A 14,214-nucleotide genomic window follows, 5' to 3' on the forward strand; every position below is an offset into this window, starting at 1 on the left:
TGTCATGGGAAAAAACTAATAAGCTTTCATTTCACTGTTGTAAAAGTGTTCAGAGTACCTCCACAGACACTGACTTTTTTAAAATATCATTCTCATTTATGTGTTAAAACAAGAATCCCTTCAGACTGTTTCCAAGAACTAACTGCTATAGAGAACCTTGCCCCCTTTGTATCTCGGGGTACTATGTTCAACAACCCACAGTGTTCTTAAACATCTCATTTGAGGTCAAATTGCATTTTTAGGGGCAGTGGAAGCTGGAGGCCCCAGTCTGGGTTATTAAACATCTTCCAGAGAATTTGCTGACCACATAGGCAGATTGGGTCTCTGGTCTGGTATCTTGTGTTAGACAAAAAAAACCACAAGCTTTAATCTCCTGTACTTTATCTATATCTGTGCTACTAAAAATGTTTATGTTTGTGTATTTCTCCTTCCTCTAAATACCTTACCTTGCTTCTTTGTTTAAAGCTGCTCAGTTTGGAAGAAAAGTGGCTGTTCTGGATTATGTTGAACCTTCCCCACGAGGTATGGAAGAGAAATAACAGGGTAATAATTGGAAATGCATATAATTCAGCTGCTCAGGTCAGCAGGTTGCTCCAGACAGCAGTGTCCAAAGCCACATTGCCTGTTTTGCTTGGAGTTAAAGTCCTTAAGCCCGGCTTGTGCCATGGCTCGCTCTCTCCAAGATGAACCAGCTGTGCCTGCTCCCCTGCACATTAATCTTGTTAGTAGTGCTTGATGCTACCATTTATAGTAGACTTAGGACTTAAATAAGTGAGAATATTCCCTCTGTCAAAATGTTATATACAATTTCTAAAAATTACTGATTGTGTCATGCTGAGGCTTCTCATACACAAGGCACAAAATGAGATCTGCAAATGTGAATGTTTAGTTACTGAATCTTCTGAGCTCTGAGAAAAATCTTAAGATGGTTTGAATTTTAGAAGAAAAATATAGGGAGATGGTTTCATCAGACAAATGAGCACAACGAAAGTTATAAACTGGTCTGTAGAAGACAGTAAACTTTGTTGTTACAGAACTTTTTACTTCCCATGGACCCAACTGCATTGTTACACTAATCTGATGCATTTACTTTTTTTTAACCTTTCTTCTTTTTTTTTTTTTTTCCCCAAGGAACTGCATGGGGACTTGGTGGAACTTGTGTGAATGTTGGCTGCATTCCTAAAAAGCTTATGCATCAAGCAGCCCTTTTAGGGAGTGCCATTAAAGATGCCCAACACTATGGCTGGAATATATCCCAACCTGTTCATCATACCTGGTAAAGACTGTTGCCTGTCTCCACTCCTATGTGCTGCAAATGCATAACAATAACCTTGTCCCAGTTGGTGTTTGTTATGGGACATTTAGGGAAGTGAATTTTGCATGTGAGATTTTAGCCTGGTACTTGTTAAAAAACAGAATTAGTTACTGGTTTCTCAGGGCAGAAATTATGTTGATTTGGACTTGATAATTTGCTTTTACAACAAAAAATACTGTGGTTCAGTCCTCATTTTCAGCAGTGGCCTATATCTTTGTGTTGCATAACATGGATTTGTAATATGATGACTTCATGTTCAGTTTCTTGTTTTGCATAGGTCTGTGATGGCTCAAGGTGTTCAGAATTATGTAAAATCCTTGAACTGGGGACACAGAGTGCAACTACAAGAAAAGTAAATAAGACTTTGAAGTTTGTCTTTCTTCCCACAGTCAAGGAGGTGCTCTTGCCCTTTTAGAACTGCAGAATTCCCTTTGAAGTTTCTCTCTAGAGCTAACGTTTTCAGTCTGTATGTCGTTCCTTCTGGGGTCTGTAAGTGGTCTCTTCCTCTCCCATTTTCCTTTTGGTGGAATAGTGGTTGACACTGACCATACACAAAAGCTTTCTAGCAGTGTAGTGATGCTCTCTTTAGTCTGGAGAGGTTTTGCATTAATATGAAGCAGTCAAGGTTTCTTAAGATACTTCTGATCTCATCCCCCAGAATTTCTATACCATACAAACCCACAGCTAACACTATGCTAGAGCAGCAGATTTTTTTTTCTTTCAGTGCAGAAATGGTTTTAGGTTTTTCAGCATACAGTTCCTTTTATAGAGAAATTATAATAGAAAATTTAACAGATTCTAGTCTTCTTACTCCTGCTGAGTCACTTTGGTGTGTTCTCAAATGAGCATGGCATCAGAAATGCTATAGATAATACTAGTAATGCTATGGCTAACAGAAAATATCTTTTTTGAAGAGGTCAATAACCTCTCAGAGTTTGATGTCAAAGTTTGTTACTAGGTTAGTAACTTTTCTGTATAGAAGAGTTAAGTGTGACACACAATTAAGTGACAAATCATGACAGAGCTGCAAACAGTCCTATATGATTCCTTCCTTTTACTTACTCCATGCCTGTTTGCTACCCTTTTTAGCACTTAAATACAGAAAAGGTAGCTGACTGTATTTCATACCTGTTCTTGTTTTCTTCTAAACAGGAAGGTGAAATATTTCAATATAAAAGGAAGTTTTTCTGATCCACATACAGTCCGTGGTTTAACAAAAGCAGGTAAAGAGGTGAGCTGCTGTGCTGATTTCTGCAGTGTTGTTCACTTTGAACATTTCAAGTCATTTGGGAGCTAGATTGTCCTTTTGCAAATTGCTTGAGGTATTGTTTTAGTAAGTGAGATTTGCATTTTCCACTTAGAGAAGTTGTTTATGAACTTGACTGGTGCCTGCTGAGTCCCTGGCCAGGCCGTTAGATGCTATTGCTTTTTTCTGCGGGTGGAAATGCTGAGACAAAAGATTTTTGTTTGATTTGGTCAGTCATGCTGATGTTTATAGAAATGTAAGTTCTGAGAATTAGGTTGCTCTGAGCTGTTTCCCTCTTTCAGGTGATTTGTAGGGGTTATTAACTCGGTAATACCAAATTGTGTGTGGGAGGCAATTAGTGTGAATGCACAGCTGGGTCATATAACTGAATGGTGGCCATTGCTGTGTATTTAACAAGGCCTGAACGTGCCTTTTTAACACCTTTTTGAGGGTAGTTGTTTGATGTTGCTGATTAATATCAGGTTCTTGAGGGTAGGTGTCTAGGATTTTCTAGAAACATTCTCCTTTTGAAGTAGCTTAACTCCAGGCCTGAGACAGAATTTAGTGTTGTGATCTCTGTGTGTTTTATCCTGACAAGAAATTGATTTTAATAGTGTCATTTGTGCATAACTATTGTTTCCAAGTAGTCATCAGAATCTTGTGCAGTGTAAGAACAATTGCACTGTTAATATTAAAACAAAACCTCGTAGAGAATGGGTAGGAGAAATTCTGCACGTATTAGTTTATCTCCATCCTTTTTTAATGCATTGCTGATTATTATGTCACATAAATAGCAGATGGTAGTGTCAGTTTTTTTATTGATCACTCATTTGTACATAGATGAAATCCAAAGACAGATAAAAGGATTGCAAATTATTGATTTTGATTTTTCATTTTTGTTTGTAGATCGTTGTTACTGCAGATAATATTGTCATTGCTACTGGAGGAAGACCAAAATACCCTACGCATGTAAGTTACCCTTCCATCTGACAACTTCACTGCTTTGCTGAGATGCAGAACACAGTGAAGGAGGATAAAGAATGTAAAAATAAAACAACATATGAGAGATTTTTGTACTTGTGTCACACAAAAAAATGTCTTTATATAAAGGATGGCTTTTTAGAAAAATATTTCCTTAGACTACAATTTGCTCTGATTCACTATGTTGGTGTTGCTTAGAGCTATAGGATAACTCAGGTTGGAAGTTGGCAGCCCCAGATGTATTCCCCTTGATCTGTACTTCAGCTAACACAGCCTGAATTGCTATGAGCTTTTATTGCTGACAGGATTTGCATTATGGATTCACCTGTGTGATCATAGGTTGCAGGTGCACTGGAGTATGGAATCACGAGTGATGATATCTTCTGGTTAAAGAAGTCTCCTGGAAAAACGTAAGTTACCTTGCCACAGTTGTAATAGATGTTGGCATTCCTACCTTTTCTATATGGCAAGGTGAAAAATGTTCAAAATTGCCTTTTGTACACCAGTTTTTCTTCTGTTTTCCTTCTGAAAATGTGCTTGCAATGCAGAAATATCATACTACCAAACTTCATTAGTAACTGACAGATCTTCCCCTCTTACTCTTATGAAATTCCCTTCTAAAATCAAATTAAATACACCTTTTCACCGTGTTAGGTTTTGCTGTAGCGATTACACCCTAAGTCACAAGAGGGCAGCATGAACTCACCTGGGGGCTGCTCAGTCCCTGTTCCTCCACTGAGGAGAAGCTCCAACATAATTTTGCATTCTCCTAAGTTGTGGCAGTTCTGACAACAAAAGAAAATATGAAGAGACATTTGGGTTACTTTTGCTTTGGAAGCTATTGTTTAACTGAAATATTAAAACACTGGTTTTGATGGAAATACTAAAATGTCACAGTTGTTTTTTACAGCACATAGTACAGTAAGATTCCGAGTCAACGCTGCACTATAGAGCAATTTCGTGATGAAGATAATTGTGATAGGAAATGCAGATTTGCTAGCCTGAAAGTCAGATAATGCTTTTTGTCTTCTTTATTGAGCAATTCTAGAAAAAGCAAAAGAGACTTTGAGCTATAATACTGGTGTTTCTGCATAAAACACAGTTGCCATTCATGGCAGTGACTTTCTGCTATAAAAAATGCCCTGTATTAAGCAAAACTTCAAATAGACAAATGAGGCTTCTTGGTACAGTTTTAGAAAGAATGTAAATTTGTTATTGTTTGTAGTGTATCGGTCACCTCTTGAATTTTGAAGGCATGATTTATGCAAGGAAATTTGTTTTTAAGAAAAGCGACGCCCACTCCACCCCCCCCAAAAAAACCAAAACCAAAATATAAGATTTATCCTTGTAAGATGTTTCTGTGAAAATGTGGCTCTTGTCCAGTTGCTGCTAATGCAAGTTGTAACAGTGTAATGTGGGAGTCTAGTGTTTATATGTTGCATTCCTGAGATTTAGTCAAAATAAGCCTGCAGGGGCTACAGTAGCATTTCTGTGCTTTATCAGGCTGTGCCTTAGCAAATGAAGGAGAGAGTTGTTAAAGGTTTGTTTCTGTCGGATTTGTTTCTGTTATAAATATTCCCAAGGTTCAGTTTAACACCTTTTGTTTTTAGTCTGAGCTGTGTTGTAGTTATTCTTTCTTTTCTCCCTCTCCAAATGTACATATCTCAGCTACAAATTACATGCCTGGAGGTTATAGAACTGTCAGTCCTGCAGTTATTCTTTTTTGTTTTTTTTCTTTGAAAGTAAACCATTAACCAACTTAAAAGTCCCATGGATATACAAACATGGGGAAGAAACTCACTCCTGAGATGAAGGGTTTTGGCAGGGTGAATTAGAAGAGATGCCTTGAAATGTGTTGAGAATGAGTAAGAAATTGAGCAGGTGTGAACAAGGTTACTTCTGCTTTCCTAACTTTTCTTTTAGATACTGACAATGCCCAGGAACCTCCTGTTTTGTACAAGAAAGCGTGAATAATGTGAGACTCATGCTAGGAATAAGTGCCAGCTGACACCTATTTTTCATCTAATGAAAAAGAGCAAACATATGCCCAAATTACAGAAATTCTCGTTTTTTTCACTGTGAATCTCCAGTAGATATTTCTTTATGGGCAGTATATGGCTTTTTGCAGCACTTCCCAGGAGCTGCATGCTAATGAGGGTGTGATCATTCATTCACAGATGAATCAGATGCCCTAATGCTGGAAAAATTATTTCCCATTATGTTAAATTATTAGCCAAGCATAAACCTCAGACTAGCAGATTTTAATCGCTTTTACTCAGCCTATTCTCTGTACACCTTCAGAAGTTGTGTGTTTTTATTGTAACATAGAGAGATGTTATCTGGAGTCTTTTGTAAGAAAACATGTGTTGTACTGACTGTGCAGTCCCTGGGGCTTACAGAGCTGCAGCCTCCATGTCTGCACTCCTCAGAAGTTAAAAGCATTGCTGTTAGAACTGGGAGATGCTGCAGATTGGTTTAGGGTAAGGCATAGGCCATGAGCCCATTCAAAAACCTAGCAAAATACTTTGTTGTCAGTGGAAATACTGTGTGAGATGTCATCTCCAAACTGAGATTTTAACAAGTCTGTAGAAGACATAAACTGCAAAGGAGTGCAAGTGCAGCCTGTCCAGCAGCTGAGTGTTAATGGCTGCCTGGCTGGAGCTGCTTTTACCAGCAGAACAGGGACTGAGCATTCTGCCTTTTGTACCCAGCAAACGTAGGGAACTGAGGATGTGGTTGGGAGAGAGAGGAACTGCTGCAGTGTAGGGATCAGCTGGGGATAGAGATGGAAACTGCTGTGCTGGAGAGCTGATACACCTCATAAATTGCAAGTGTTGATGGACAATTTCAATTATATTCTTGATTGAAAGGGTGTGAAATATTGGGAGGGATGGTAGCTGGGGTTTTATTTAAGAACTAAAATGGATATATTTGGTAAATACCAGTCTAAGTATATCTATTAAACCCAGTTTCTATAATATCATACACAAATGTTTGAAGACAGGAAGGGCAAATATTTGGCTTTTGGAAAAATACAACAATTAAAAAGCAGATGGTTATAAATCAAAATTAAATTTAGCAATGAATAAAATCTTCATTGGGAACTGTAATCTACTTGATAGGAAGACATCATCTAATTGATAGACCATCCCCATGTGCTGAAAGATGAGCTGTCAGGGAAGAAGATTGGCCTGGTTGAATAGAGAGTTTTGGCTGGAACTCAGGGGGAAAAAAGGAGTGCTTATGCCCCTGGGAGATGAGGGAGGACCACAAGGATGCCATAAGGTTGTGCAGGGAGAAAAGTAGAGGAGCCAAAGCCCAATTAGAACTTAATCTGGCTACTGCTGTAAAAGGCAATAAAAATGTTTCTATAAACACAGTAGCAACAAAAGGAGGGCTCAGGAGAATCCCCATCCTTTATTGGATGTGAGGGGGGAGAAGCACAGTAACAAGGATAAGGAAAAGGCTGAGTTACTTAATGCCATCTTTGCCTCAGTCCTTAATAGTAAGAGCAGTTGTTCTGTGGGCACCCAACCCCTGAACTGAAAGATGGGGAGAGGGAACAGAATGAAGCCCCCATAAATCATGAGGACTTGGTTAGAAACCAGCTACAGCACTTGGACAGGCACAAGTCCAAGGGACTGGATGGGATCCACCCCAGGGTGCTGAGGGAGCTGATGGAAGAACTGACTGAGCCACCCTCCATCATTTACCCGTAGTCCTGGCTAACTCAGGGGTCCCAGCTGACTGGAAGTTGGCAAATGTGATACCCACATCAATTTTTGTTTCTGTTTGTGCAAAAATATGCACAAGCTCATTCCACTGCTTTCTTCTTTTCTTCCCTAACAGGTTGGTTGTTGGAGCCAGCTGTATCCTTTGAAAAGCCTGTGATGATCTATGATTATAACTAGCATAGCTGTCTTTCCTATGAAAGTTCAGTTTTCAGAATTCCTCTGCTCATGTCATATAGTTGAGTTGGTAAGAGAATAGTAATTGTTTTTCTATACAGTAGCATCATGGAAATTAAGATCAGCTGAGGATAAATTCTCAGGATCTTAAATCCAGTGTTAACTATGTTAACTATAAGACTTCCAAGTTTTATTCTATGTACAAAAGCAAGCTAAAGATGTCTGTGTGAGGAGAACTTGGTATCTCCAAGTGAAAAGCCCACTTGTATACTACTCGTAAATAGTGTTTATCAAAATTGTTGTTTACATTTGCTTAACTGGTGTGTCACCAGATGTTTCCCTTGAGTGTGCTGGTTTTCTAACAGGCATTGGATTGGACACTACAGTCATGATGAGAAGTGTCCCACTTCGTGGGTTTGATCAGGCAAGTATGGAATATCTTACATCTCCTTATCTAGTAAATAAATTAAAAGATAGATTTTATTATTTTTATCTCCTAAAGAAAAAGTGTTGTTTGCATCTCCAAACATTTCCTAATATGTCCACAGTTTTTGAGGAGGGAGTATTGTTGCTTAAGTGGCAGTGACAAACACCACCCATGGTAGTGACACTAGTGACAGCTCCTGGTTGTATGTCACCCTCTCTCACCCTGGAGTGGCTTCCTTAAAACTAGCGGCTTGTATGCCTTAAAGGTGGTGGCATGAGTTTGCAAAATACTGTATAAGACTAATTCTTGGGATTTGTACTCCTCATTGAAGAAATCCACACCTGTGATAGCATGAGGTCTGAGCAAGCAGGGAATAGTGTGTGTGTAGCACTTGGTCAAACACTTACAGTAGGGCTTGCTCTGAGAACTTGATCCTCTGTAGGCAGGAAGAGCACAATGGCCATACCAAAGTTAATAAAATATTAATGGAGATAAAATAATTATGTTCAGTCTGCAGCCACATTGAGTCTGATGGAAACTGATTAATGAGCTCTCATGTTTCTGAAGAGACATAGCCCTGCTGTTGCCTTCATATTAGTTAATATCAACTTTGAAAATAAAGTTTCGTAAGCTGAGAGAGCTTGTGTGGAGTTGTTCTATGTGAGTGGTTTTGTAATAATATCCTTTAAGTAATAAACACACTCTGGCAAGGTGCAACCTGAGTTCCTGCAGTCAAGAGCACTGATGTCTTTGGATAAACCTGTTGATGCCACATTTTACTACTTCAGTGTGGTGTGGCATTATTTCAAACAGGCTCTTAGGACAAAAGTGTTGTTTGTTTGGGTTTTTTTTTCTATTAGAACTTTCCATCAAACCTTAGTGATTTGTAGTCATTGCAGAGAAATGTCAGGTGTTATGGCAAAAGGAAATACCTTTCTCCCATTGTTTTATGAAAGTATTTAATTTTCATCAAACTACTAGAAAATTGTAATTATGGTAATGGTAAACTGAATATGCTCTAGATTGTGTAAACAACAAATGCTTTAAAAGCAACCATTTTATTAATATACTGTTATCATTTTTTGAAAATAATTTGAATATTCAGGTGTAGTGCCTCTTGGAATGGAGTTGCAGGTCATAGTGGCTCCCTAAATTATCATGTATTAGTAGTGCATAGTAGCTAAGTGATAAAGAATGTTTGAAATGCACAAGGTAATTACTTGGGGTTTCCTGAACCCAGCTGAAGGAGGGGTTTACATTAAAAGGGTCATGTATATAAGAAAAAACAAATTTGTTTCACTACTCAACAGCAAATGGCTTCTTTAGTAACTGAGCACATGGAATCTTATGGCACAAAATTTTTAAGGAGATGTTTCCCAACTAAAGTTGAAAAATTGGAGATGGAGAGCGACAGATTGCAAGTCACTTGGAAAAATGCTGACCTGGACACAGAAGAAACCGATTCTTTCAACACCGTTATGTGGGCAGTAGGTAAATATGATTATCTTAACATTTCTTTGTAATGCTTTCCATTCTGAAAGTGAAGTCACTTCATCATGGGGTCAAACAGCCCCACCCCCCCATTAAATGTTTAGTGACTTAAACATTCATAGTTGTTTAATTCTTTTCTTGCATGCCTGACTTGTTCATTTACAGTCTAAAAACACATTAGTTACAGTGAAGGGGAGAAGTCTGTGGTAACTATTTTTGCATGAGCTGCGATAAATGGGAGACCATCTAGTCTTTCTCACTTTCACTAGAGTAAGAACATGAATTCCAGCAAGCTCTGGTTGGCAGGTAGTGTTCTCTAAGTCCATATTCTTGATTCATGAAGCTATTCACTGTAAGTGCATATTTATCCTGTTTAAGAGGCTACCATTCCTTCTATTTTTTTTTCTAAACTGCGCTGCTTAAGTTTGTTACTGCAGCTGTCATCCAATTCAGAGAAAGAGAAGTAACTGTCTCTAAAAATCCAAGCCTTTGCAGGGAACCTTGAAACTGTATAGCTTTTTGAAATCTGGTTAGGGACTTTCACGTATCGCAGACCCCTTGGAACTGACATACAACAACTAAGAGTAAATTGGTTTAAAAGAATGCTCTGATAAATGTCTATGAGCATAATCATCAGAAATGGGAATCAAATCTGGAGTTTTCCTCCTGAGACAAATGCTACTTCCTGCAAGGACTAGCACACTAAATTATGTACAAGGTTCCAGCCCACAGGAATGAAAATACTCCTTCAGTGTTGCCTCCCTAAGCTGCTCATTTGTTGCTGTTACAAGTCTGTCCTCAGTTTCTGTATTGATTCAGATGGGCTGTAACCCCACCAGAGTAGAAGACTTTTGCCTTTTGTGCTTATAAAGCTTTGTGACTATCTGGAATTCTAGATCAATAATGCATGGCTAAAGGTAGTAGTGGTATTTGGCAGGCAGATGATAGCTGGCAAACAAAGTAAATAGACTTAAACGTACTGCCCAAGAAATCTGTTTTGATGCAGACGAATAATTAGTTTTACTAGGAGCTTTAGCAAACCCCTTGACTACTTTATATTCTTTTTATCTGGCACTTCTGTTTTAGAGTATGGGAAAGCATTACTCTTTCATTTTTTTATAACATAAATTTAAATTCTTGTGGTTGTAGAATAGATCCATTACAGGATCAGAAACAGATCATTTATAGCATTTATAGCATTTCGTATTTTGCCCAGTGGACTTAATCTACTGTCCAGTTGTTATATTTCCCTGGTTAAGTCAGCTTTATATCTTCCAAATACCCCAAACAGAGAGCAGGTTGTGCATTGTGACAAATGTTTTCTTTTCCTTACTGTAACTACTACTCTCTTAGAAGTGCCTTGGGCTCTACAAATTGTGGAAACAGCCTGTAATAATGGATTTATCTCATCAGAACCAATCAAACGAACTAGTGCTTGCCAAGAGCAAAAAAAAAGCTCATGCTATCTGGACGCATAACAATCCTGAAAACTGTAGAGTAATATTCATGAGGTGAGATTAAAATGTTTCCAAAAGTGGGTTTCTAAGTGCTGTATTTGATTTTTCTTAAGCTTTCTGGTAAAAAACCCAACCCATTCTGTGGTTCTATGAAAAGTACACTGCGTTGGAGACACACGTCAAATGTCAAGTCAATTTGTTTACTTTTGTCTAAGATGGAAAAAAAGAGCTATTAAGTTGAAAAATAAGGAAAAAAATCTTGGTTTACTGTTAATTTTAGTGGAATAAGGTTGCATGATAGACTGTTGTAATTCAGTTGTAACATGAGTCTGCTCACAATTTCAATACAGAGGAGCTACATGTATTGTAATTTTTGTCATAGATTTGAGTTACAATCCATATTTAGAAACAGCAAAATGAATAGTGTGAGGATTTTGTGTTGACTTTTTTTTAGTGTTCAAATTGGCATTCCACCCTTAAGGATTAAATACATTAACAGTTAAAGCTGGTTAATTGGTGTGCAGTCCATATGATTCATTGTTTTGCTCTGTATCAACACACCCACACCAGGTGTCTCAGATAATAGGCTGGGAAACTTAGTGGTGTTGAGGATTTCCTGTCTGCAGATGTGCCAGTTATAATACTGATTGAAGCAAGTCAGCTTGTAGAGTTGGTTAAAAAGCAGCTGCTATTGTTAACTAATTGTAGCCTAAATTATAGTACATATTTCCATAATTTTTGCCAGTGCATCATGGAATTTTAGTAGGGTTTTATTAATAATGTTTAAAATAGTTACTGATAGAGTGGGACATAGTTTAATAAGCCACAGTACTATCTCTTAATGTCAACCCTTTAAAAAGAAAATTAGATTGTGTTTCTATGACGAGTTTTGTTTTGCTTTTGGAATGCGTGATTTTCTGCTTGTATGGATAAGCCAATAAAAGCACAATGCTCCCTTTGTTTTTCTAGCAGCTTTTTTTAACTATTCAAAATATTTGAGGAGAAAAAAAGAAATCTCATTTTGATACATTTTAATGTAATTTAAAAGTTTCAGTCCAAAGCTTTGTAGGTAACTCATGGGCCTATCCTCTCTTGCTGAGGGACTACATACTGTTATATTCCAGCTCAGTTAAAGAGCTTGTTCTTGATGTTTATTTGATTTTTCTAGTTCAGCTCTGTATGTCGTTCTGTCTTACTAGTGCTGTCTTTGGCTTCTAGAGAATTCTCCTGAAATTATAAGATTTTGAGGTTTTGAGTTTTTGTTTAATGTAGAACCAATGAACTTTTACTACTCTATAGTATTCTCCCTGTCCTTAAGGATGTACAAAAAATGTTTGTAAGATGCCTAGTTTATCTGAGTTCCAAAGAAATGGTAAATGTGTGCGTGTTCAGAGTAAACATGGGATCTTCATCCAAAGGAGAGTAGAGATTGACACCTTTGTAAGCAGACGCAACTGCTGGGCTGCAGGGCAAAGTTGCAGGAGATCAGGCTTTGTAGGGAGGGTTCATTTCGGCTGTTGAAGGGCTGAAACCTGTGGCAGGAGTGCAGCAGTTGCAAACAGCTAATATACAAAAGGAATTGGTAAGTAATATTTCCATGTGAGTTTGCAATACATGACAAAATATCACTGCTGTAACTGAAATTTGATAATTCACAATATCCTTAGAAAAGATAACTAAGTCAGTCTATCTCCAGTGGGGTCCTACCGTGCAGAGGAGCCATACTGAATGGATGATTAAACTAAGCAGGTATTTGTGAAATAGCCTGGAATTAGTTTGTCAGAGAATGTGAGGTAGTGTGCTAGTAAACTGTGACAGAAAGAGCAATGACCAGCAGCAGATTTTAAGTTTAGCTTTTGGTTTAGGACAGCTTCATAAAAAGAGTTTTTTCCCTCATGAGGGCAGTGGAACAACCATTCCAAGTTCCAATGCATTTGTAAACTTAGAGGATCCTGACTGAGTCTTTGAAATAATATCATCTTTGCTGTATAAAAGAATTACAGCTCTAGTTCATTGTTAAGCTGAACCGGTATCAGGTGTTGCACATCATATGCTATCAAGCACATTGTCCTTTGGTCACACTGGACATTAGGCAGATTTATTTTGTTGTGCAGTAAAATAGGATCCTTGCTGTTCAGTATCAACAAGGGGTTAAGTACATAACATTTTTTGTAGTAGTGTTCTTCAAGGCTTACAACCAAACCAGTTTGGGTTAACAAGGGAAACAGAAATTTTGTTAGGAGATATTCTGTGGAAAGTCCCATAAGGTAAAATATTGCTGTGATCTCCTGTGAGCACATCTCTGCCAGCCCCTGTAGAAAAGGGAATGGGCTTTAGATTTCTCTTGGCAAACATAATCTTGCCATCGAGTTTTTAATCTTTGAACTCTTTGAAAAATAAAGCATCTTGTTGATCTCAAAGAACTCCTGTTCTTTGGCAGTTTCAGGACATCTTCAAACTAAAAGCACATGTGCTGATTTTAGGCAAAGGGTGGGTTTGTGTGCCTGGTAGGATTTCAGATCTTAGAAATAAGCTGTGAAGTCATAATTTCTTGAAGTTGAAAATGTGAAAAAAATCAGGAGTTATGGGTATAAAATGAAATTCTTACTGAGAAATTGTGAGAACTGATTTTTATAATAGTAAGTGAATGTTGGGAAACATCAGAAGTCCCTGAATTTGGCACTACAACCTACCAAGACACATTGTATAATCATGAGCCCAAGCTACTGAATTTGAGATGAAGCAAGATCAGTAAGTATAATTCTTGTTTATGGGGGTGAATCTGCATGGAGCTAAAGGCCAATAAAGCTTCAGTTCAGTATTTAAAATTTTATGTTTTGCCTTCAAAAATAATAGTTAGGCAGAAGAATTGAGAGAGTGAAGAATAATAGTTAGGCAGAAGAATTGAGAGAAACTTCACTATGAGAAGCAGCACATTTCTTTGTAACTCTTAGCTATTAATACCAAGCTGTGCATATGTTAAAATTGGCTGCATTGGAAAGGTTAATTGTTGTCCTGCAGGTTTGATAAACTCAACTGTTGTTGTCACAGGTCTTTAAATGACTCTATTGACGGGTTTTCTTTTTTTCCTCTTTCAGTGCCTGCCGTTGCGTGCTAAGTTTTCTCTTGGCTCTGCCTGGCAGGAAAAAGAGGAAACTAGAAAACCCCATTAGTTGTCCATTTGCAGAATACCCAGGCTTTACTCTCAATACCCAAAGAAATACAACGGTAGGAAGTTGTTTCACATCCGAGCCAAGATAAGGTCCTGGAGGTTTATTATTTTTGTTGCCTGATAGCATCAGGACTGGGGAGCAAGGGGCAGAGAAGGAACAGCAGATCAACATCCCATGGGGACAAGAGAAGGGAAGACAGACAGATAGCCAAGTGCC

At 38.0% G+C, this 14,214-nt stretch overlaps 1 protein-coding gene across 1 annotated transcript in view; it reads left to right on the top strand.

Annotated features, from left to right (window-relative positions):
* TXNRD2 (thioredoxin reductase 2) overlaps positions 1–14,214 on the top strand; it is a 28,634-nt gene that overhangs the window by 1,498 nt on the left and 12,922 nt on the right. Inside the window, exons 3-11 of the mRNA XM_068208808.1 lie at positions 466–522; positions 1,132–1,276; positions 1,593–1,667; positions 2,468–2,546; positions 3,468–3,530; positions 3,882–3,952; positions 7,392–7,411; positions 7,783–7,874; positions 9,188–9,368. Coding sequence (XP_068064909.1) covers positions 466–522; positions 1,132–1,276; positions 1,593–1,667; positions 2,468–2,546; positions 3,468–3,530; positions 3,882–3,952; positions 7,392–7,411; positions 7,783–7,874; positions 9,188–9,368 — 783 coding nt within the window. The remainder of the gene's footprint in view (positions 1–465; positions 523–1,131; positions 1,277–1,592; positions 1,668–2,467; positions 2,547–3,467; positions 3,531–3,881; positions 3,953–7,391; positions 7,412–7,782; positions 7,875–9,187; positions 9,369–14,214) is intronic.

Source organism: Anomalospiza imberbis, chromosome 18, assembly GCF_031753505.1.
Source record: "Anomalospiza imberbis isolate Cuckoo-Finch-1a 21T00152 chromosome 18, ASM3175350v1, whole genome shotgun sequence".
NCBI classification, from domain to species: domain Eukaryota; kingdom Metazoa; phylum Chordata; class Aves; order Passeriformes; family Viduidae; genus Anomalospiza; species Anomalospiza imberbis.